This window comes from Citrus sinensis, chromosome 9 (genome assembly GCF_022201045.2).
Source record: "Citrus sinensis cultivar Valencia sweet orange chromosome 9, DVS_A1.0, whole genome shotgun sequence".
NCBI lineage: Eukaryota > Viridiplantae > Streptophyta > Magnoliopsida > Sapindales > Rutaceae > Citrus > Citrus sinensis.
The window spans coordinates 22,015,327-22,032,125 of NC_068564.1; the positions used below are offsets into that span (position 1 = coordinate 22,015,327).

Here is a 16,799-nt window from a genome sequence, read left to right on the forward strand (position 1 = left end):
TATTTAAGTGATTGTTATGAACAAACCTCGCTGCAGCACCAAGTCCATATGGGATTGCAGAGAGGGTTTGAATAGTACTGAGACTGCCCAGAGAAGTTGACAAATAATGAGCAGTCGGGAAAAAAAAGAAAAAAAGAAAAAAAATCTATTTCCTTTGGTAGGTGCTTCTCTGTATAGAACTTTCACATACAAAGTCTATGTCAACATACCATACAGATAGGACTGAAGTTTCAAGCTGTGGATTAGGCAGCAGCCCTGACATTAAAATGAGCAATTCAAATGACCACCATTCTAGGCTGCAAAATTATAAACAAAAGAAGCATGAAAATTTATGACGTGTCTACGATGTCTATGAGAAGGGAAAATGAAGCTCCAGAAGATAACTAACATACCAAACCATTACTGCAGGAGGGATAGCAAAGTGGAAGAACTCTCCAATTCCTCGGAACAACTCCATTGAAATTGGAGCCCTGGATTCTGCACAAGCAGTGGAGAACTTCATGTAAATTGCCAAGAAAGTTACATTCAACCAATACGATATACCAATTGCCAATGCTCCTCCAAGGTTTCCTAGTCCAGACTTGAATACCAAACCCCAACAGATGGGAATATGCAAAAAAAGAGCGGCATAGGAGCTTAAGAACATGGGAATGATCAAACTTTGAGACTGAAAATATCGAATAAGCGCCTGCATTGCTGCATAAGCAAACAGAGCTGGAAGAAGCCAGATTATAAACTTGCCTACTTCATGTGAAATCTGGGGGTCTTGGCCTACCAAAACTAGCAGCCTTCCCATGTAAATCCATAGAAAGGAAAGCGGAAAACATACTAAGAATAAACAAAATATTGCAGTGTAAATTTGAGTTCCAATTCTTTGATATTGCTGAGCTCCATATGCTTGCCCACATAATGTTTCCAGAGCACTTGCCATTCCTAACTGTTTCAAAGAAAATATTACACAATTCAAGTTAGCTGTAGAATTTTTTTTTTTTTTAAAAACGAGTAAATCAAGTCCTTTAAAAATTAATGGCATTTTTACAAACAGGGTATTAGTTAATTGCACGTTTTTTAACATCCGAAATTTGGCATATCTGTTTGTTTAAATCCCACATGCAATGATGCAAATACCTATCAAAAGAAAGAACAAACAAGCTTGTGTCATGATCTTGATATTGTAAATAACTATATATGGATTATAGAACTTACAAGGACGCGACGCTAGCTAGAGAGATGGCCATGGCGGTGCTAGAAAGAGCAAGTTGACCAAGATGACCAACCATCATCATGGAAAAAACTTGAAGCAAATACTGTGATAAAGTGACAGCCACCATTGGTTACTTGTTAATTCAGCACTGTTTCAAGAGATTCCCGTCAAATACGATACCTCTTCTCGTTGAATATATAACAGAATTGTTAAAATGTCGCAGCATTAGTTCATTGAATTCAACTTAATTGAATCGTTTTATTAAATAAATTGGAGATATGAAGCTCCCTGCTCAAGCAAGCGCACTCGATATTCCAATATTAATCATTATAAATTCAGATGTACGTATGCAATAACTCATCAGCTAAGCAAAACAACCACACACATATTCAAATTCGATCTCAGACACATGGCTGAAGTGAAGCTCCACGGGGGATGGGCGAGTCCATTTAGCAACAAGGTAGTATGGGCTCTGAAATTGAAAGGCATCCCGTATGAATACATTGAAGAAGATCTCTACAACAAAAGTGCTTCGCTTTTGAAGTATAACCCAGTTCACAAGATGATACCAGTGCTCGTTCATGGCGAAAAACCAGTTTTCGAGTCCATGGTTATTCTCGAATACATTGAAGAGATGTGGCCACACAATCCCTCGTTGATGCCAAGTGATCCTTATGATAGAGCTCAAGCTCGTTTTTGGATTAAATTTGCCGAAGACAAGGTTCGCATCACAACTTTTCTTGCTAACACGTTTATAAATTTAATTAATCTTGTCGGGTTTCTTTATATACTTTAATTTTTCATTGTATATGAGAAACATGACTCCCTAAACATTAATTTTTATCTACTATTAATGCTCAAACTAATGTCCTCGCATGTGCAAAATGCATTCACGGCCGACTAAGCTCAATGAACCTTTTATTTTACATTAGAGAAAATTATCAAAAAAATTCGGTTAATTACTTTAAATTTTTTACCTTTAGAAATTTTTCTTAATTAATCGTGGATTTTACTGCATCAAGGGTAAAATATTAAAATATAATTGTTTTAGCGATAGGGGGAATTTTGAGGACTTTCGAAACATGAAAGCAAAATTATAATTTACTAAAACAATAAGAGGATTTTTTTTTTAATATTTTTCCTTTTATATCATTAAGTATTTGTTTGATATGACTTATTTATTACTAATAAGTGTTTATTTAATCAAAAAATCTCATTTCAAATTTTTATTATTGTTTAGTTTTATTTTTAGAAGAACTTTTGGGGTTAAATAAATTCTTTTACCTATACTAGTAAAAATTTAAATTTAATTTTTTGGAAATAGAAGTTTGAGGATTTTTTAAAAAGTTAAATAGTTTAAAATGTTCATCATTTATTTTATAATATTATTTTATTTATTTATTTCATAACTTTACTTTATAAACTTGTCTATTAAAGTTATTTAAAAAAATTAATGAAAATTTTCATTAACAATTAAATTTTACTAACAAAAATTCTACTTGAATAAGCTCTAAAAGTTATAATAAATTAGTCTAAAAATTAGTGGGTAAACTCTTCTAGATACTTTGACAGTTTGAAACGTCTAGGCTTTGAAAGATACTTTGATGCGTGTGTACCTATTATCTAATTTCTTTTTACCTCGTTTATATTGTTAATCATGTGGTGATAAGAATTAGATATAAAATCTTGTGGCAGGGAGTAGCTGTTTGGAAAATGTTTTTCAGCACTGGACAAGACCTGGAGAATGCAATGAAGGCAGCCTTGGAAATGCTTCAAACCGTTGAAAAACATGGCCCAGGAGAGAAGAAATTTTTCAATGGAGACGATATTGGCTTAGCGAACCTAGCATTTGGAGCCATTGCTTATTGGCTGCAGGTCCTTGAAGATGTAATGGGAGTGAATGATGGTTGTCGAAGCCAACAAAAATAAATATTTACTCTAAATAAATTGTATAGTGATTGAGCAGAGTTGTGTCTACAGAGATCGGTAATTATTTAAATCCTTTTGAAACGTAAAACATAAAATGGGGGTTTTGTTGACAATAATAAAAATCAAATTAAAATAACAAGAATGCAAATTAAAGTTGTAATTTAAATTGGAGAAAGCTCTGGTTAAAGGAATTAACTCAGCTTAATTCGACTACTGATCATTGATTCAAATATAAATTATTATTACTTATTAATAGACAGATTATAGCTACTGAGACCCTCTAATAGTCAATCTCTCATTAACTAGTCGATAACCAAGGTACGACCATTGGTTATTTCCCTAATCAATAGACAACCCTAGATACGATCATAGGATTTAATCAATTGACAGCCTGAAAAACCAGAGAGACCCAAATCCTAATCAACAAACATATACGATAGTTCATTTAAATTAAATTGTTTATTCTCACAACACAACTCTCTGCTATGTTATTTGTCACAAACATTAAAATCTTCATACGATGAATCATTTAATTGACAATAGATTAAGTTGATATTTAAATAGTGGTCAATTATCTAATTAACAAACATAATCATGATTATAATTCAGAAAATAAACAAATACCTAAAAAGTAATAAAACAATGAAAGCATAAGAAAGATCTCGCAGTATTGATGAATCAAAGCTTTATTAACCTTCAACCAGAAAAATAAGTTTAGCTCTTCATAGAGAGAAGAGAAAAGTTTAGATCTAGGGTTTCTTTCTTTTTCCCCCAATCTCTCCGTTTTCACAATAGATTCCTCCCTTAAATACTCTTTCTCTCTTCTCTTTTAGAGTTCTATTTAAAATAAAATACTAATATCTAAAATATTAAATTCGTAATTACAAAAATAACCAAAAATACAAAACACGTTAAACTAAAAACTGCAAGTCCGCAGTTGACAGCACGCGCCCACGCCTTATCAACAAAGTTCTTCTGACGCTCTAAATTTCTCCAAGAGAACAATCATCTTTAAACATCATCTTATAGCTCATTTTTATCACAAATCAATAGAATTGCACCTACAAAAGTAAAACACAAGTAAATCACTATTATTAAGTGCAAAACATTGATATTAAGGGAAGTAAACAATGCAAAACTAGTGTATAAATTGCACTCTAACAAATTCCCCCACACCAAGATGATGCTTGTCCTCAAGCATATAACTCAAGACTAATCCCAAATTTCCACTCAATTCTCATCTCAACTCATCCAAAAACAATTTTAAGCAAGCATGCCTCAAGAATTTAAGTTAATCAACATTTGAGAGGCAAGGATTTTAAAGCATAGAATCTCATAAGCTAGAATAAAAACCTTCAACCACCAAGAAGATCCATTCAAAATTCAAGTGCAACAAGATTTAATAGCCCTCTCATTGACTTCACTCCATGCACTTAAAGATGGCCAATGGGCCGGGCGGCACGTGGCACGGCACGACACGAGCACGTTTCGGTGAGGCACGAGGCACGGCACGGCATGCATGTGGGCCGTGTCGGGCCTAGAATTTTAGGCACACGGGCCTTAAAGCACGGCACGATTAGAGATGGGCCAAAGCACGGCACGCGAAAAAGCACGTAATAAGCACAGTTCATTAGTGGGCTAGCACGCGGCCCGTGAGCCATTAATAGCACTTGGGCCAAAATATATCTAAGTAATTTTTTTTAACAAAAAGTAAATATAAAATGTTATGAAATTAAAGTACAATATCTTGAAATTAAATGTTTTAATATATTTTTTAGCATAGACTTTTAAAAATTAATTTAAATTATTAAATCTTAGTTTAAATAAATATTCTAATCTTTTATGTTTATAATTTATTAAATGAATAAGCAAATATCATGATTTTAATAAATAAAATTATAAATATCATAATTTTATTTATGATATTTATTAAATGAATAATGTTATTTATGATATTTATTTAATTATTTATTTATGTTTATAATTTATTAAATGAATAAGTAAATAACTAAATATCATGATTTTAATAAATAAGATTATAAATATAATAAATTTATAAATTATAAATAAAAAATAAATTTTTTTACAAAATTAATAATAAAATATTTTTTATATGAAATATTTTTCATATTAATATTAAATCATAACTTAGTTAATATTTAATAGAGATACGTTTCATTTGTGAATGAAATATTTTCCATTTTATACACAAGAAAAATTATGATAAATAAAAATTACATTTTCATTAAATGAAGTTAAAGTACAATTATAATATTAGTAATTCAAATAAAATTAGGTGTAATTTGCATCACTACAGTTAACAGTACATCCCAACTAGGTTGGCACCTACTGGACCATCTATCATTTGCAAATTTACAACCTTCTCACTAATAAAAATTGTATCAAAAAGTTACAAGAAAAAAAATTTTCTAGTATTTGGAAGTGGCTTCAATGTTCAGTACTCTGCATAATCTGGATCCACTTCATCTTGATCAACATTCAAACTCTCAATTTGTTTAATTAAAGCATTTTGCCAATCTTGTTGCACTCGGCGTTCAGCATCTTCCCAATCTTTCAAACACAACAAAGAGTCTAATGTCTCTGATGACAATCTTGACCGATGTTCATCTAGAATTCTGCCACCTATACTAAAAGCTGATTCTGATGCTACAGTTGAAGCTGGAGGGGTTAGTAGATCACGGGCCATAATGGATAATATAGGGAAAAAAGATATCTTACCCATCCAAAAATCTAAAATATCAAAATTTTGAAATTGTGAAGGAGTTGCTAAATCTTCAAGATTGGCATAACAATATCTTTGTAATTCATTACGATTAGTATCAATACTAGAGGCAACACCCTTACCTTTGAGTAACAAAAGGTGAGCTGGATTTTTATAAGAAGTCGATGCTTGTTGAACATTAGAATATGTATTGCTTAATTCGAATTTATTTCGATAAAAATTAAAAAGTTCATGCATAGAGGACATAATTGTATCAAAATTTGTATCAAGTCCGGTTTGTAAATTTTCACTAATACCCTCAACTAAAAGTTTTGCACCAACTTCCTTGATTGTAGGATCCAACACTACTGCAAAAATAAATAGGTGGGGAATATCTTTCCAATATTTTTGAAAATTTTCCTCCATGGTATCACAAATATTTTTAAACGTAATATTCTCTCTAAAAGTCTTAAAAGTATAACTTATATTGTACAAGTGCATTAACACTCTACATGAAGTAGGCTCATAAACAGTAGAACATGCAAGAGTAGCATCATAAAATACCTTTAAAAAATTCATAAATTTAAATGCAACATTCCAATCATAATCAGTGATATGATAATCTTTATCATTCATTCTCTCATTGTAAAAACTAGAAATTGCTTCAGAATAGTTTTGACAAGAAAGCAACATTAAATACGTAGAATTCCAACGAACTTTCATGTCAAGGTTGAATTTTCTCCTTTTCAATCCAAAAATTTTCAATGTCTCTAAAAATTATTGACGTCTTGAAGGTGCTCTAATATATAAAATGGATGCTCTAATTTTTTCTAAATAATGATTTATATGAGTCATACCAGCTTGAACAATTAAATTAATAATATGACACACACATCTCAAATGAAAAACTTTTGAACCACGTGCAGGCATGAGAGTAGAAATATTCCACAAAAACATATCAATTGCCACTGTATTGGCAGATGCATTATCAAATGATATGCTAAACAATTTATCAGTAATTTCATATTCTCTTAAAACAGACATTATAGCTGCATAAATTACTGAACCAGTGTGAGGATATTCTAATTCATGAAATGCAAGCAATTTTTTTTCCAACCTCCATTTACCATTAATCTCATGTATAGAGTGCGAAGTCACACAAAAATAACCAACCATATTAATACCAGTCCAACAATCAGAAGAAATTGAAATAACACCATTAAAATTGATAAAAGTATTAATTAAAAGTTTTTTCATGTCATGAAAAATTTTAGTTAAATGACGTTTTAATGTATTTCTAGGCACTTTCTTAAGTTGAGGTTGAACATACCTTTGCAAAAAATTTATTAGACGTTCATCTTCTGAAAATGTTAAAGGTTGTTCTGCTGCAGCAATATACCGAGCCAATCCTTCTCGCATGTGCTGTTGTGAATATCTGAATGATGTTATACCGGAAGATCTAGAACCATATTGTGAGAGTTGGGTTTGTGTTGGGTCTTGTGGCTCGTGTTTTGTCTGACAAGTTTCCATATGTCGTCTAAGATGTCTAGTTCCACCATTGCTTTTGGCACTTAAAGCAAATTGACAATATTTGCACACTGCTTGATCCACCATTTCACCTTTTTTGATTTGATGTTTTTCCAAAGTAAAACATGACCAAACAATCGATGTTCTTTGTCGTTTGGAGGTAGTAGTAGGACAGGCAGTTGAAGAAGTAGAACCACTTTGACTTGCTTGAGAAGTAGGAGGCAATCGTTTAGGTGGGACAATAAATATATTACTTGGATCAAATTCTGGTGCAGCAATTTCTTCATTTGCAACTTCCTCTCCCTCTTCAACAAAATTAAAATTCTCATCTAACTCGAAATGAGAGTGAGACATTTTATATAATTAGTGTTTTGGTAAATAAAGGCGCTGGAATTGTAGTAAAGAAGATTGGGCAAGCAGAGACTAGAGATGATTGATGAGATAAGAGAGATAACGAGGAGATAAAGAATTAGAAATTGAGAAGTGAGAATGTGAGATGAATTCGAAAATAATTTAATCGTTTAAATAGAATAAAAAAGTAAACATATTAACGGTTAGAAACGAGCAAATAAAAAAGTAAACATTTTAACGGTCAAAAACGAACAAACACGCTGCAAACCTACAAGTCTACAACTGCAAAGCTTCCTGCAACTCTGCAAGGCTGCAGCAAATTAAACAGTTACATTTTATCATTCATTTTGTCCGTTGGAAACTTGGAATTGTAAGGTGAGCAATTGATTTAATTTAGAATTTTTTATTATTAAAAATTAATTGTTGAGGGATCTGTCTATGACTCTATGGTACCGATTCTGCAAGACTGTAACAAACGTCTCCTGTCATCCCATTCCCACCATTCGATTGTCTATTGTTTAGTTTCTCACTCCACATCCAACGGCTGATGCTGCAGTCTATAGCTTACAAATTCTGTAAGCTAGTTAAGTCTAATTGTTGAGTCATGAATGCCCATGCTGTGAAAGTGAAATTGACTAGTCAAGTCTATCAACTTTATTGTTTTTTTTTTGGAAAGGCATATCAACTTTATTATTAATTCAATTAATGCAGAATTTTTTTTATTCAATTAATTCAGTTTTTTTTTTGTCCGTTGGGTGAGTAATGAAAATATGAAATTGATTTAAATTTTTTTTGTCATTAAAAATCAGAAAACATTAATTGATAATCAGAGTCCGACTGCTTATACTGTAAAATTGAGTAGTCATATCAATTTTACTGTTAATTCAAAAAAAAAATTGTCCGTTGGGTGAGTAATTCAATTAATTCAGAATTTTTTTAATTTAATTAATTCAAATTTTTTTTATCCGTTGGGTGAGTAATAAAATTAATTTAGAATTTTTTTATTATTTAATAATTAGAAAAAATTATTTTCTAAGTGCACCGTTGTTATTTATTTTTAAAAATAATTTTTGTAATTAATTTTTTTTCAAAACAACATATTAAATTAAAAAAAATTATGGTTCATTGTTACAAGAGAATCACGCAACTATCACAATGTTAATAAATCCTATCACAAGTGTGTTGATAAGATAATATTATAATAACAAACTAGTAGTACGGGAGGAGCTTGCATTCATTATGTAGAGTACTTTATTTCTTTGAATTTAAATTCTCAACTCAAATTTTCAACACGGTAGTTGTCAGCTTGTCATATAGTGCACATGCAGACGTGCAAATTGCAGATTTTTAAATAATTTAAGATTTGTTTCCCACATGCCAACCAAGCACTTGCCTCACGGCTATATTTATATTTCACTAAATATTTTTTTACTTACTCTTTTTACTCCCACCGACAAAGTAAATAAAATTAATTTTTGTCTTTTTATTACTATCTAATATTATATATACACGCCATTATGCTATGATGCTTCACAATTCTTATTCTTCTTCTTTTTCCTCAAACTTTCCAATATTCTAAAAGCCAAAATCATTATGAATCCGCAGCAACATAATATGAATGCAGAAGAACCTCAACACCCTCAAGAATACGGTGTTAATGTAGTTGGACCTCAACAAAATGCTAGGCTAAATCAGCCCAGAAGTCGTTTTCTAAATGACCTTTTTCAAAATTTTACTACAGTAAGGGAGGAAATAATAGATAATAGTTTGCGTCGTCCTTACAAGCGGATGATCTTGAGGTGCAACTATTGTCATCGAGAAGTTATTTATTCAAACAGCCACGGCACCTTGGGTTTATGTCGGCACGTGTCAAATTGTTTAGCTCGCCACCAGCCGAGATAGAATTAACCTTGCTCGTTTCCCGTATCCATAGTTGTGATTAATAAATGTTTTTTTCGTGCTTGTTATTCGTCAATTGATCGTAGTTCGTGTTTTATAGTTGTAACTTGTAAGTTGTGACCTATGATTTGTTATATTAATATTTCGTAGTTATGACTTATTGTAATGATTATTCGAGGATTGTATTTTTAATTTTAATTAATTATTATTATGATCTATGGAATTAAATTTAATTAAATTTATGTATTGTTGTGTTATGAATTATGATTGATTATTGTGAAATAAAATATATAGTTGTGAAATTGTGATAAACTAATAATAAAATGTTAATTGCTCTCTTAATAAAAATTAATATGATTATGATTGTGAATATTATTATTATTATTATGTTGGTGGGCATAAAAAAGTACGTCAGGCACGTGGGCTTGAATAAAGCACGCTAGGCACATGGACTTTTTTAAGCACGCTAAAAAAAAAAGTTGGTGGGCTTTTTTTGGGCATGGCCCACGACACGACACGAGCGGGCTCGTGCCGTGGGCCGTGCTGGGCTCAACTGGAAAAAAGGTGGGCACGGCCCACCAAATTGGTGGGTCGTGCCGTGCCGGCCCACGAGCCATTGTGGGCCGACAGCCAGCACGGCCCATTGGCCATAGTTACATGCACTCAAAGTGTTTAGGGTATCATTTATGCATTCAAATCAAATCAAAGAATGCTATTACCATAAGCTTGCTCATATATCACATCACAATCCACAAAACATGAATAAAATGCAAAAATCTAAGAGTCTTAAAAAGGTTGTAATAGGGTTAAATAGGTTAAATGAAAAAGAAAGGTTTACGAAAGAAAAAGAGATCAAAATGAGAAGAATGAATTCATTGAATGAACTTATGATATCAAAATGCTTATTTCTACTCAAGTCACCAAGAATGTAAACAATTTTTTTCTTTTTTTTGATTTTTTTTTATTTTTATTTTTCTCTTTTTTTCTTTTTCCTTTTCTTTTTTCTTTTCTTTTTCTTTTTCTTTTTTGTTTTTTTTTTCAAACAAAAGAAACGAACCTTGCACAATTTAATTCAAGTATAATGCTTGTTGATCTAATTGAGAAACTTTAATACAAGGTAGAAAAAGCAACAAAATATATCCACACAATGAGTCCCAAAATCTCCTTAAATTGAAGCTCAAAAAAAAAGAAACATGGTTAAGTAGACGGAGAGAATTAGATGGGTAATGGTTAAGGTTCAAACAAAGATAGTAAATAAAGGTCTTCGGGTAGAGAAAAAAAAAGAAAATGCGAGAATAGAAAAATGTAAACGGTTTGCCGTTATCATTTTAATGCATAAAATCCTGTAATACGGCTTCAACATGCATAACAAACCAAGTTCTAGAATAAACAAACTAAGATTGATATTCACATAACAAAAATATTAGAGCAAAGTGGTTGCTCATAGGCTAAAATCCTCACAAAGTTGGTAAATTTGCCATCAAATCATGTACACTTTTCAAATGAATCAACCATCAATAGTGGTTTAGAATGAGAAGAAGGTATGAGTGATATATAAAAGGAAAGGTAAAAATGATAAGAAGTGAGAAAGATGTATGTAGTAATATAAAAAGTGGAAGATAAAATGTTAGTGTGAAAGAGTATGATAGAATAAAAAAAATAGATGTAAATAATTTGAGATAGATGGAAAAAGAGTAGTGAGAAAGAAAACAAAAGAAAAATAATATTATATGAAACATACTAACTCCAAACTCATTTAAGGATGAGTAGAGTGAAAATAGATGAGTAGAGTGAAAATAATATTTCCAGACATCAATAATGCAAAAATCCCTCCCCCACACCAAGAACTTACATTGTCCCTAATGTAAGATAATCAAAGCTCACATAAAAATTAAAGCGTAAAGATAAAAGATTAAAGGCAAAAAAAAACTTCCCTGAATTGTGAACTTTGATCCACATAACATCTATGGGCTTGGCGGAAATGGTGAGATAAATCCCACACTCTCGAAGTATGCGGCCAAATTCTGCTCCATCTTGTTTAGCTTGTGCTTCATTTTCTCTAACTGAATGCTCAAAGGTGGTGCTGATGTAGAATGAATAGTTGGCAGGGCAGCAGTGTCGTCGTCAAACTCGTCATCAGAGGTAGCACCACTCCTAGCATAAAGCTTCTTTGGAGGTTGAGTGGGTCCTGGTTCAGTAAACTGAAATCTCCCCTCCTTGAATTCGACCACACCTGTTTTTTCAAACACAGACATATCCAAAAATTCCTTTTTGCAAGCAGGATGCAAATCATTATTGTCAGGATCAAGCACACATAGGTTTATAGCTAACAGAGTAATGTATGGACCAAGAAATAAAGTCCTATACCGTTTAAGCACACTTTGAAATTGATCCGCTAACCAAAAACCTAAATTAGGCCTCACATCATTTAACATGCACCAGATAAAATAAAATTCAGTTTTAGAGAAAACTACTAAGTGATCTTTCTTTCCTAAAAAATTATATGCTAAGAATCGATGCACACATTTCAAAACAGGATCACGTAAGAAAGAACTCTTTGATTTACTCGGGTCATAGGCATTGTGATCAACAAATAAATTACGCTAAAGACCATAAGGCTCAAAATTTTCGCTAAAGTCACAAGTTGTTCCTAAATATGCATCACTAAAAGAATAATCATCATCAATGAATCCTAAAGCTAGGTTAAAATCCGTGATAGAGTGTGAAAAATTTCATCCTATTAACCTAAACTTTATGACATCCGGGATATGCAAAGTAAAATCATTCGGTATATTAAATTGAAAAGTCGCATAAAACTCCCTAATCAACTCAACATAACCCAAACAATCAACATCAACAAACTTACGCAACCCAATCTTATCTATCAAAGAATCAAAATTATCCTTAACATTCAATTTTTCAAGAGTCGGGTAATGAATATACTTAGCTGGAAGTATTTTGCGCATGGAAATATCTTTGTACCTCTTTTTCTCTTGTTGAGTCGCGAATGCGAGGCACCCTCCGAGATTGGATTCCGCAAGTGGCAAAACACTCATGCCTTTTCCATGTTTCGATCTTTGTCTTACGGCTTGGCGTAAATCTGAAACTGTGTTCCATGGAACCGTAGTGGGAGCGGCAATCTTGGATTTTTTTGCGACGGGTGTCTTTTTAGATGACTTGGAAGTTAATGCTTTCCTCTTCGGCATTGTTACAATAATTGTGGTGCGATACGCCCATAATGCATCATCTAATTGCAAACTCCAATCCTTTTGATTTAGACTAACTGTCTTTTCAAGAATAAACTTGATTTCTCTGTTTGATATCTCAGCTTGTCCACTTGTCTGTGGATGATAGGCGGTAGACACTCGGTGAGTAACATGATATCTTTTGAACAAAACCTCCACCACTCAATTACAGAAATGAGTGCCTCTATCACTTATCACCGCTCTTGGTACACCAAACTTGGCTAAAATATTATACTTGACAAAATCTACAACAACTTTAGCATTGTCAGTCCGGGTGGCCTTAGCCTCTACCCACTTAGAAACGTAATCCACTGCTAAAAGAATGTAAGCATTGCCAACAGATGAAGGAAAAGGTCCCATAAAATCAATGTCCCACACATCGAATATTTCACACAAGAATAGGGGTAAGTGGCATTTGATTTCTATGACTTAAATTACCAGTCTTTTGACAATTCTCACACGACTTACAAAATATGTATGAATCACGAAATAAAGTAGGCCAAAATAAACCACATTCTAACACATTGGATGCTATCCTTTTAGGACCAAAATGACCACCACATGCATATGAGTGACAAAACTGAAGAATAGAAGGAATTTCAAACTCAGACACACACCTTTTGATGACTTGGTCAGAGCAATGTTTCCACAAGTAAAGGTCATCCCAAACATAGTATTTAGCATCGTTCTTAATTTTATCTTTTTGAGACCTCGTCAGATCACTAGGTAGTGTTCTTGTAACTAAGTAATTGACAATGTCAGCATACCAAGGAACCATACCTTTAGTTACAAAGAGATGCTCATCTGGAAAATCATCCTTCAAAGGTGTTGCTTCTTCACACGTGGTAAATCTACTAAGGTGGTCTGCAACTAAGTTTTCTGTTCCTTTCTTGTTACGGATCTCCAAGTTGAACTCTTGAAGTAGTAGGATCCAGCGGATAAGTCTCGGTTTCGCTTCCATCTTGGCGAGTAAATATCTGAGAGCTGCATGGTCAGAAAAAAAAAATCACTTTAGTACCCAACAAATATGAGCGGAATTTTTTTAAAGCAAAAACAATAGCTAAAAGTTCTTTTTCCGTTGTTGAGTAATTACACTGAGCACTATCAAGTGTTCTTGATGTGTAATATATCACGTGAGCAGCTCTTCCAACCCTTTGTCCGAGAACAGCACCAACAGCATAATTACTGGCGTCGCACATTATCTCAAAAGGGAGGCTCCAGTCGGGTGGCTGTATAATTGGAGCTGAAGTCAATAACTCTTTGAGCTTATCAAAGGCTACCTTGCATGCTTCATTAAAATCAAACGTCACATCTTTCTGAAGAAGCTTGCATAAAGGCTAAGCTATCTTTAAAAAATCATTGATAAATCGTCTATAGAAACCTGCGTGACCAAGGAAAGAACGAACTTCCCGCACACATGTGGGATAAGGTAAAGATTTAATAACATCTATCTTAGCTTTATCTATCGCAATGCCTCTAGCAGAGACTACATGACCCAAAATAATGCCTTGATCTACCATAAAATGACATTTTTCATAATTTAAGACAAGGTTTGTTTCAATGCATCTTTCAAGTACTTTCTTCAGATTATAGAGACAATCATCGAAAGAATCAGCATAGATCGTAAAATCGTCCATAAATACCTCTATAGTGTTTTCTACATAGTCTGAAAAAATACTGACCATGCACCTTTGAAAAGTGGCGAGAGCGTTACAAAGACCAAATGGCATACGTCGGTACGCAAAGGTTCCAAAAGGACATGTGAAGGTAGTCTTCTCCTGATCCTCAGGCGCAACTGGTATCTGATGAAAACCTAAATAGCCATCAAGACAACAAAAGTGAGATTTTCCTGCCAACCTTTCAAGCATCTGATCAATAAAAGGAATAGGAAAATTATCCTTCCTACTGAGTGAATTAAGCTTTCTAAAATCAATACAAACCCTCCACCCATTCTAAACTCGGGTAGGTACTAACTCACTATAAGAATTCTCAACAATTGTTATACCAGCTTTCTTCGGTACCACTTGTACCGGACTTACCCATTTGCTATCTGAAATTGGATAGATTATACCTGCCTCAAGAAGTTTTAGAATTTATTTCTTCACTACTTCCATCATGAGTGGATTCAAATGACGTTGAGCTTGAATTGAAGGTTTGGCATCTTCCTCCAGCAGTATTCTATGCATGCACGTGGACGGACTTATCCCTTTAATATCTGCAATTGTCCACCCAATAGCCTTTTTGTAATCCTTCAGCACTCTAATAAGTTTCTCTTCCTCTAAAGTACTAAGCTTTGAAGAGATGATCACCGGAAGTGTCTCATCATCTCCTAGAAACATGTACTTTAGATGACTCGGCAATGGTTTAAGCTCTATTTTCGGTGCCTGCAAAATAGATGGAAGAAGTTTTGCATGAGATTAAGGTAATTCAATATTAGACATATGATGAGTTAAAGTTCTCAAAGAATTTAATTAATAAATTATCTCTTGCAATACAAAATTTAAAACAAACTCATTTTCATCCTTTTGCAATCCTTTGAGGTCCAAACTGTTATTTAAAGCAGCTACCAATGAATCTTTAACATCCAAATAAAAAACTTCCTGCACTATAGGGTTAATAACATCCATAGAAAATACCGAATGTTCCTCACTGGGATATTTCATGGCATCATACATATTGAACTCTATAACCTCTTCATCAAACTCTATAGTAAGAGTCCCTTTATGTACATCCATTTTAGTTCTAGCAGTCTTAAGAAAAGGTCTTCCTAGCAAAATTGGGACAGAATTAGAGGAGTTATCCTCTTCCATATCAAGTACATAAAAATCAGCAGGAAAAACTAACTCATTAACTTGTATTAAGACATCTTTTAATACCCCATCAGGATATGCATTAGACCTATCAGCTAATTGAATTATCACGCCAGTTTCTTTTAATGCACCAACATTCAAAGACGAACAAATAGAACGAGGCATGACATTAATAGAAGCTCCTAGATCTAACATAGCCTTCTCAACTCTAACACTACCAATTTTGCTAGGGATAGTAAACATACCTAGATCCTTGCACTTAGGAGAACTGCTGAAACATTCTCCCCCATGTGAACTCTTTCATTTCCTCTTAATTTTCTCTTAGAGGTGCACAGTTCCTTAAGGAATTTAGCATATCAAGGTATTTGTTTTATAGCATCTAATAAGGGAATATTTACCTCAACCTTGCGAAATGTCTCATGGATGTCTTTCACTTGTTCCTCCTTCTTAAATTTTGCAAACCGGCTTGGAAAATGAGGAGGTATCACAATAGGTAGGGGTTTCGCTCTGGTGGGTTGCGTATATTGAGATTTAGGCATCAATTCATTCTTTTCAAGCTCAGGTTCTACATGCTCTGTCACTTTCTTACTAAGCTCTTACAACTCATTCCCACTTCTAAGGATGACGGCACTAGCGTTTTGCTTGGGATTCACCTCAGATTGTAAAGGCAATCTCTCTAATACTTGAGACTCTAGACGGCTCATCGTAGTTGCCAATTGACTCACTTGGCTCTCCAAATTCTGAATGCTTGTTGTAGTTGCCTGTTGAAATTGTTGAGCGTTAGTCGCAAGTGATTTAACAATTTCTTCAAGAGATATACCTGACTTGGAGTTTGACTGTGGAGGTGCTAGTTATCTTGGTGGATACTGTTATGGGAATCCTGACGGCCTAACTCCATAGCTGAAGTTGGGATGATCCTTCCGCCCCGGATTGTATGTTTGTGTATAAGGATCATACCTCCTCTGAGGCATGCCTGGAAATCCTCCAACTGCATTGGCTTGTTCAACGGGTTCTTCTTGAAGCGTAGGACACATATCAGTTGAATGACCCATATTGTAACAGATGCCACAAGTCTTTACCTATTGCACATTACCTACAACAAACTTTTCCAC

The 16,799-nt window shown here is 33.4% G+C and overlaps 2 protein-coding genes and 1 pseudogene across 3 annotated transcripts in view; 1 reads left to right on the forward strand and 2 right to left on the reverse strand.

The window, feature by feature from the left end:
- The window catches only part of LOC102631450 (protein DETOXIFICATION 12-like), a 40,436-nt gene extending 39,490 nt beyond the window's left edge, over positions 1-946 (reverse strand). For both annotated transcript variants that reach the window (XR_008051588.1, XM_052433207.1), the window contains exons 1-3: positions 393-946; positions 210-296; positions 27-83 (exon numbers count right to left, since the gene is read on the reverse strand). Coding sequence is in view for 1 of the 2 variants with exons in the window: in XM_052433207.1 (XP_052289167.1) it covers positions 27-83; positions 210-296; positions 393-931 (683 nt within the window). In the remaining variant the exon portion in view is untranslated. The remainder of the gene's footprint in view (positions 1-26; positions 84-209; positions 297-392) is intronic.
- The window catches only part of LOC127899676 (probable glutathione S-transferase), a 68,015-nt pseudogene that overhangs the window by 10,150 nt on the left and 41,066 nt on the right, over positions 1-16,799 (reverse strand).
- LOC102627921 (probable glutathione S-transferase) lies at positions 1,487-3,194 on the forward strand. Its single transcript, XM_052434087.1, has 3 exons — positions 1,487-1,925; positions 2,900-3,079; positions 3,171-3,194. Exons 1-3 carry the CDS (start codon positions 1,614-1,616, stop codon positions 3,192-3,194), a joined length of 516 nt encoding a protein of 171 aa, XP_052290047.1. The 5' UTR covers positions 1,487-1,613.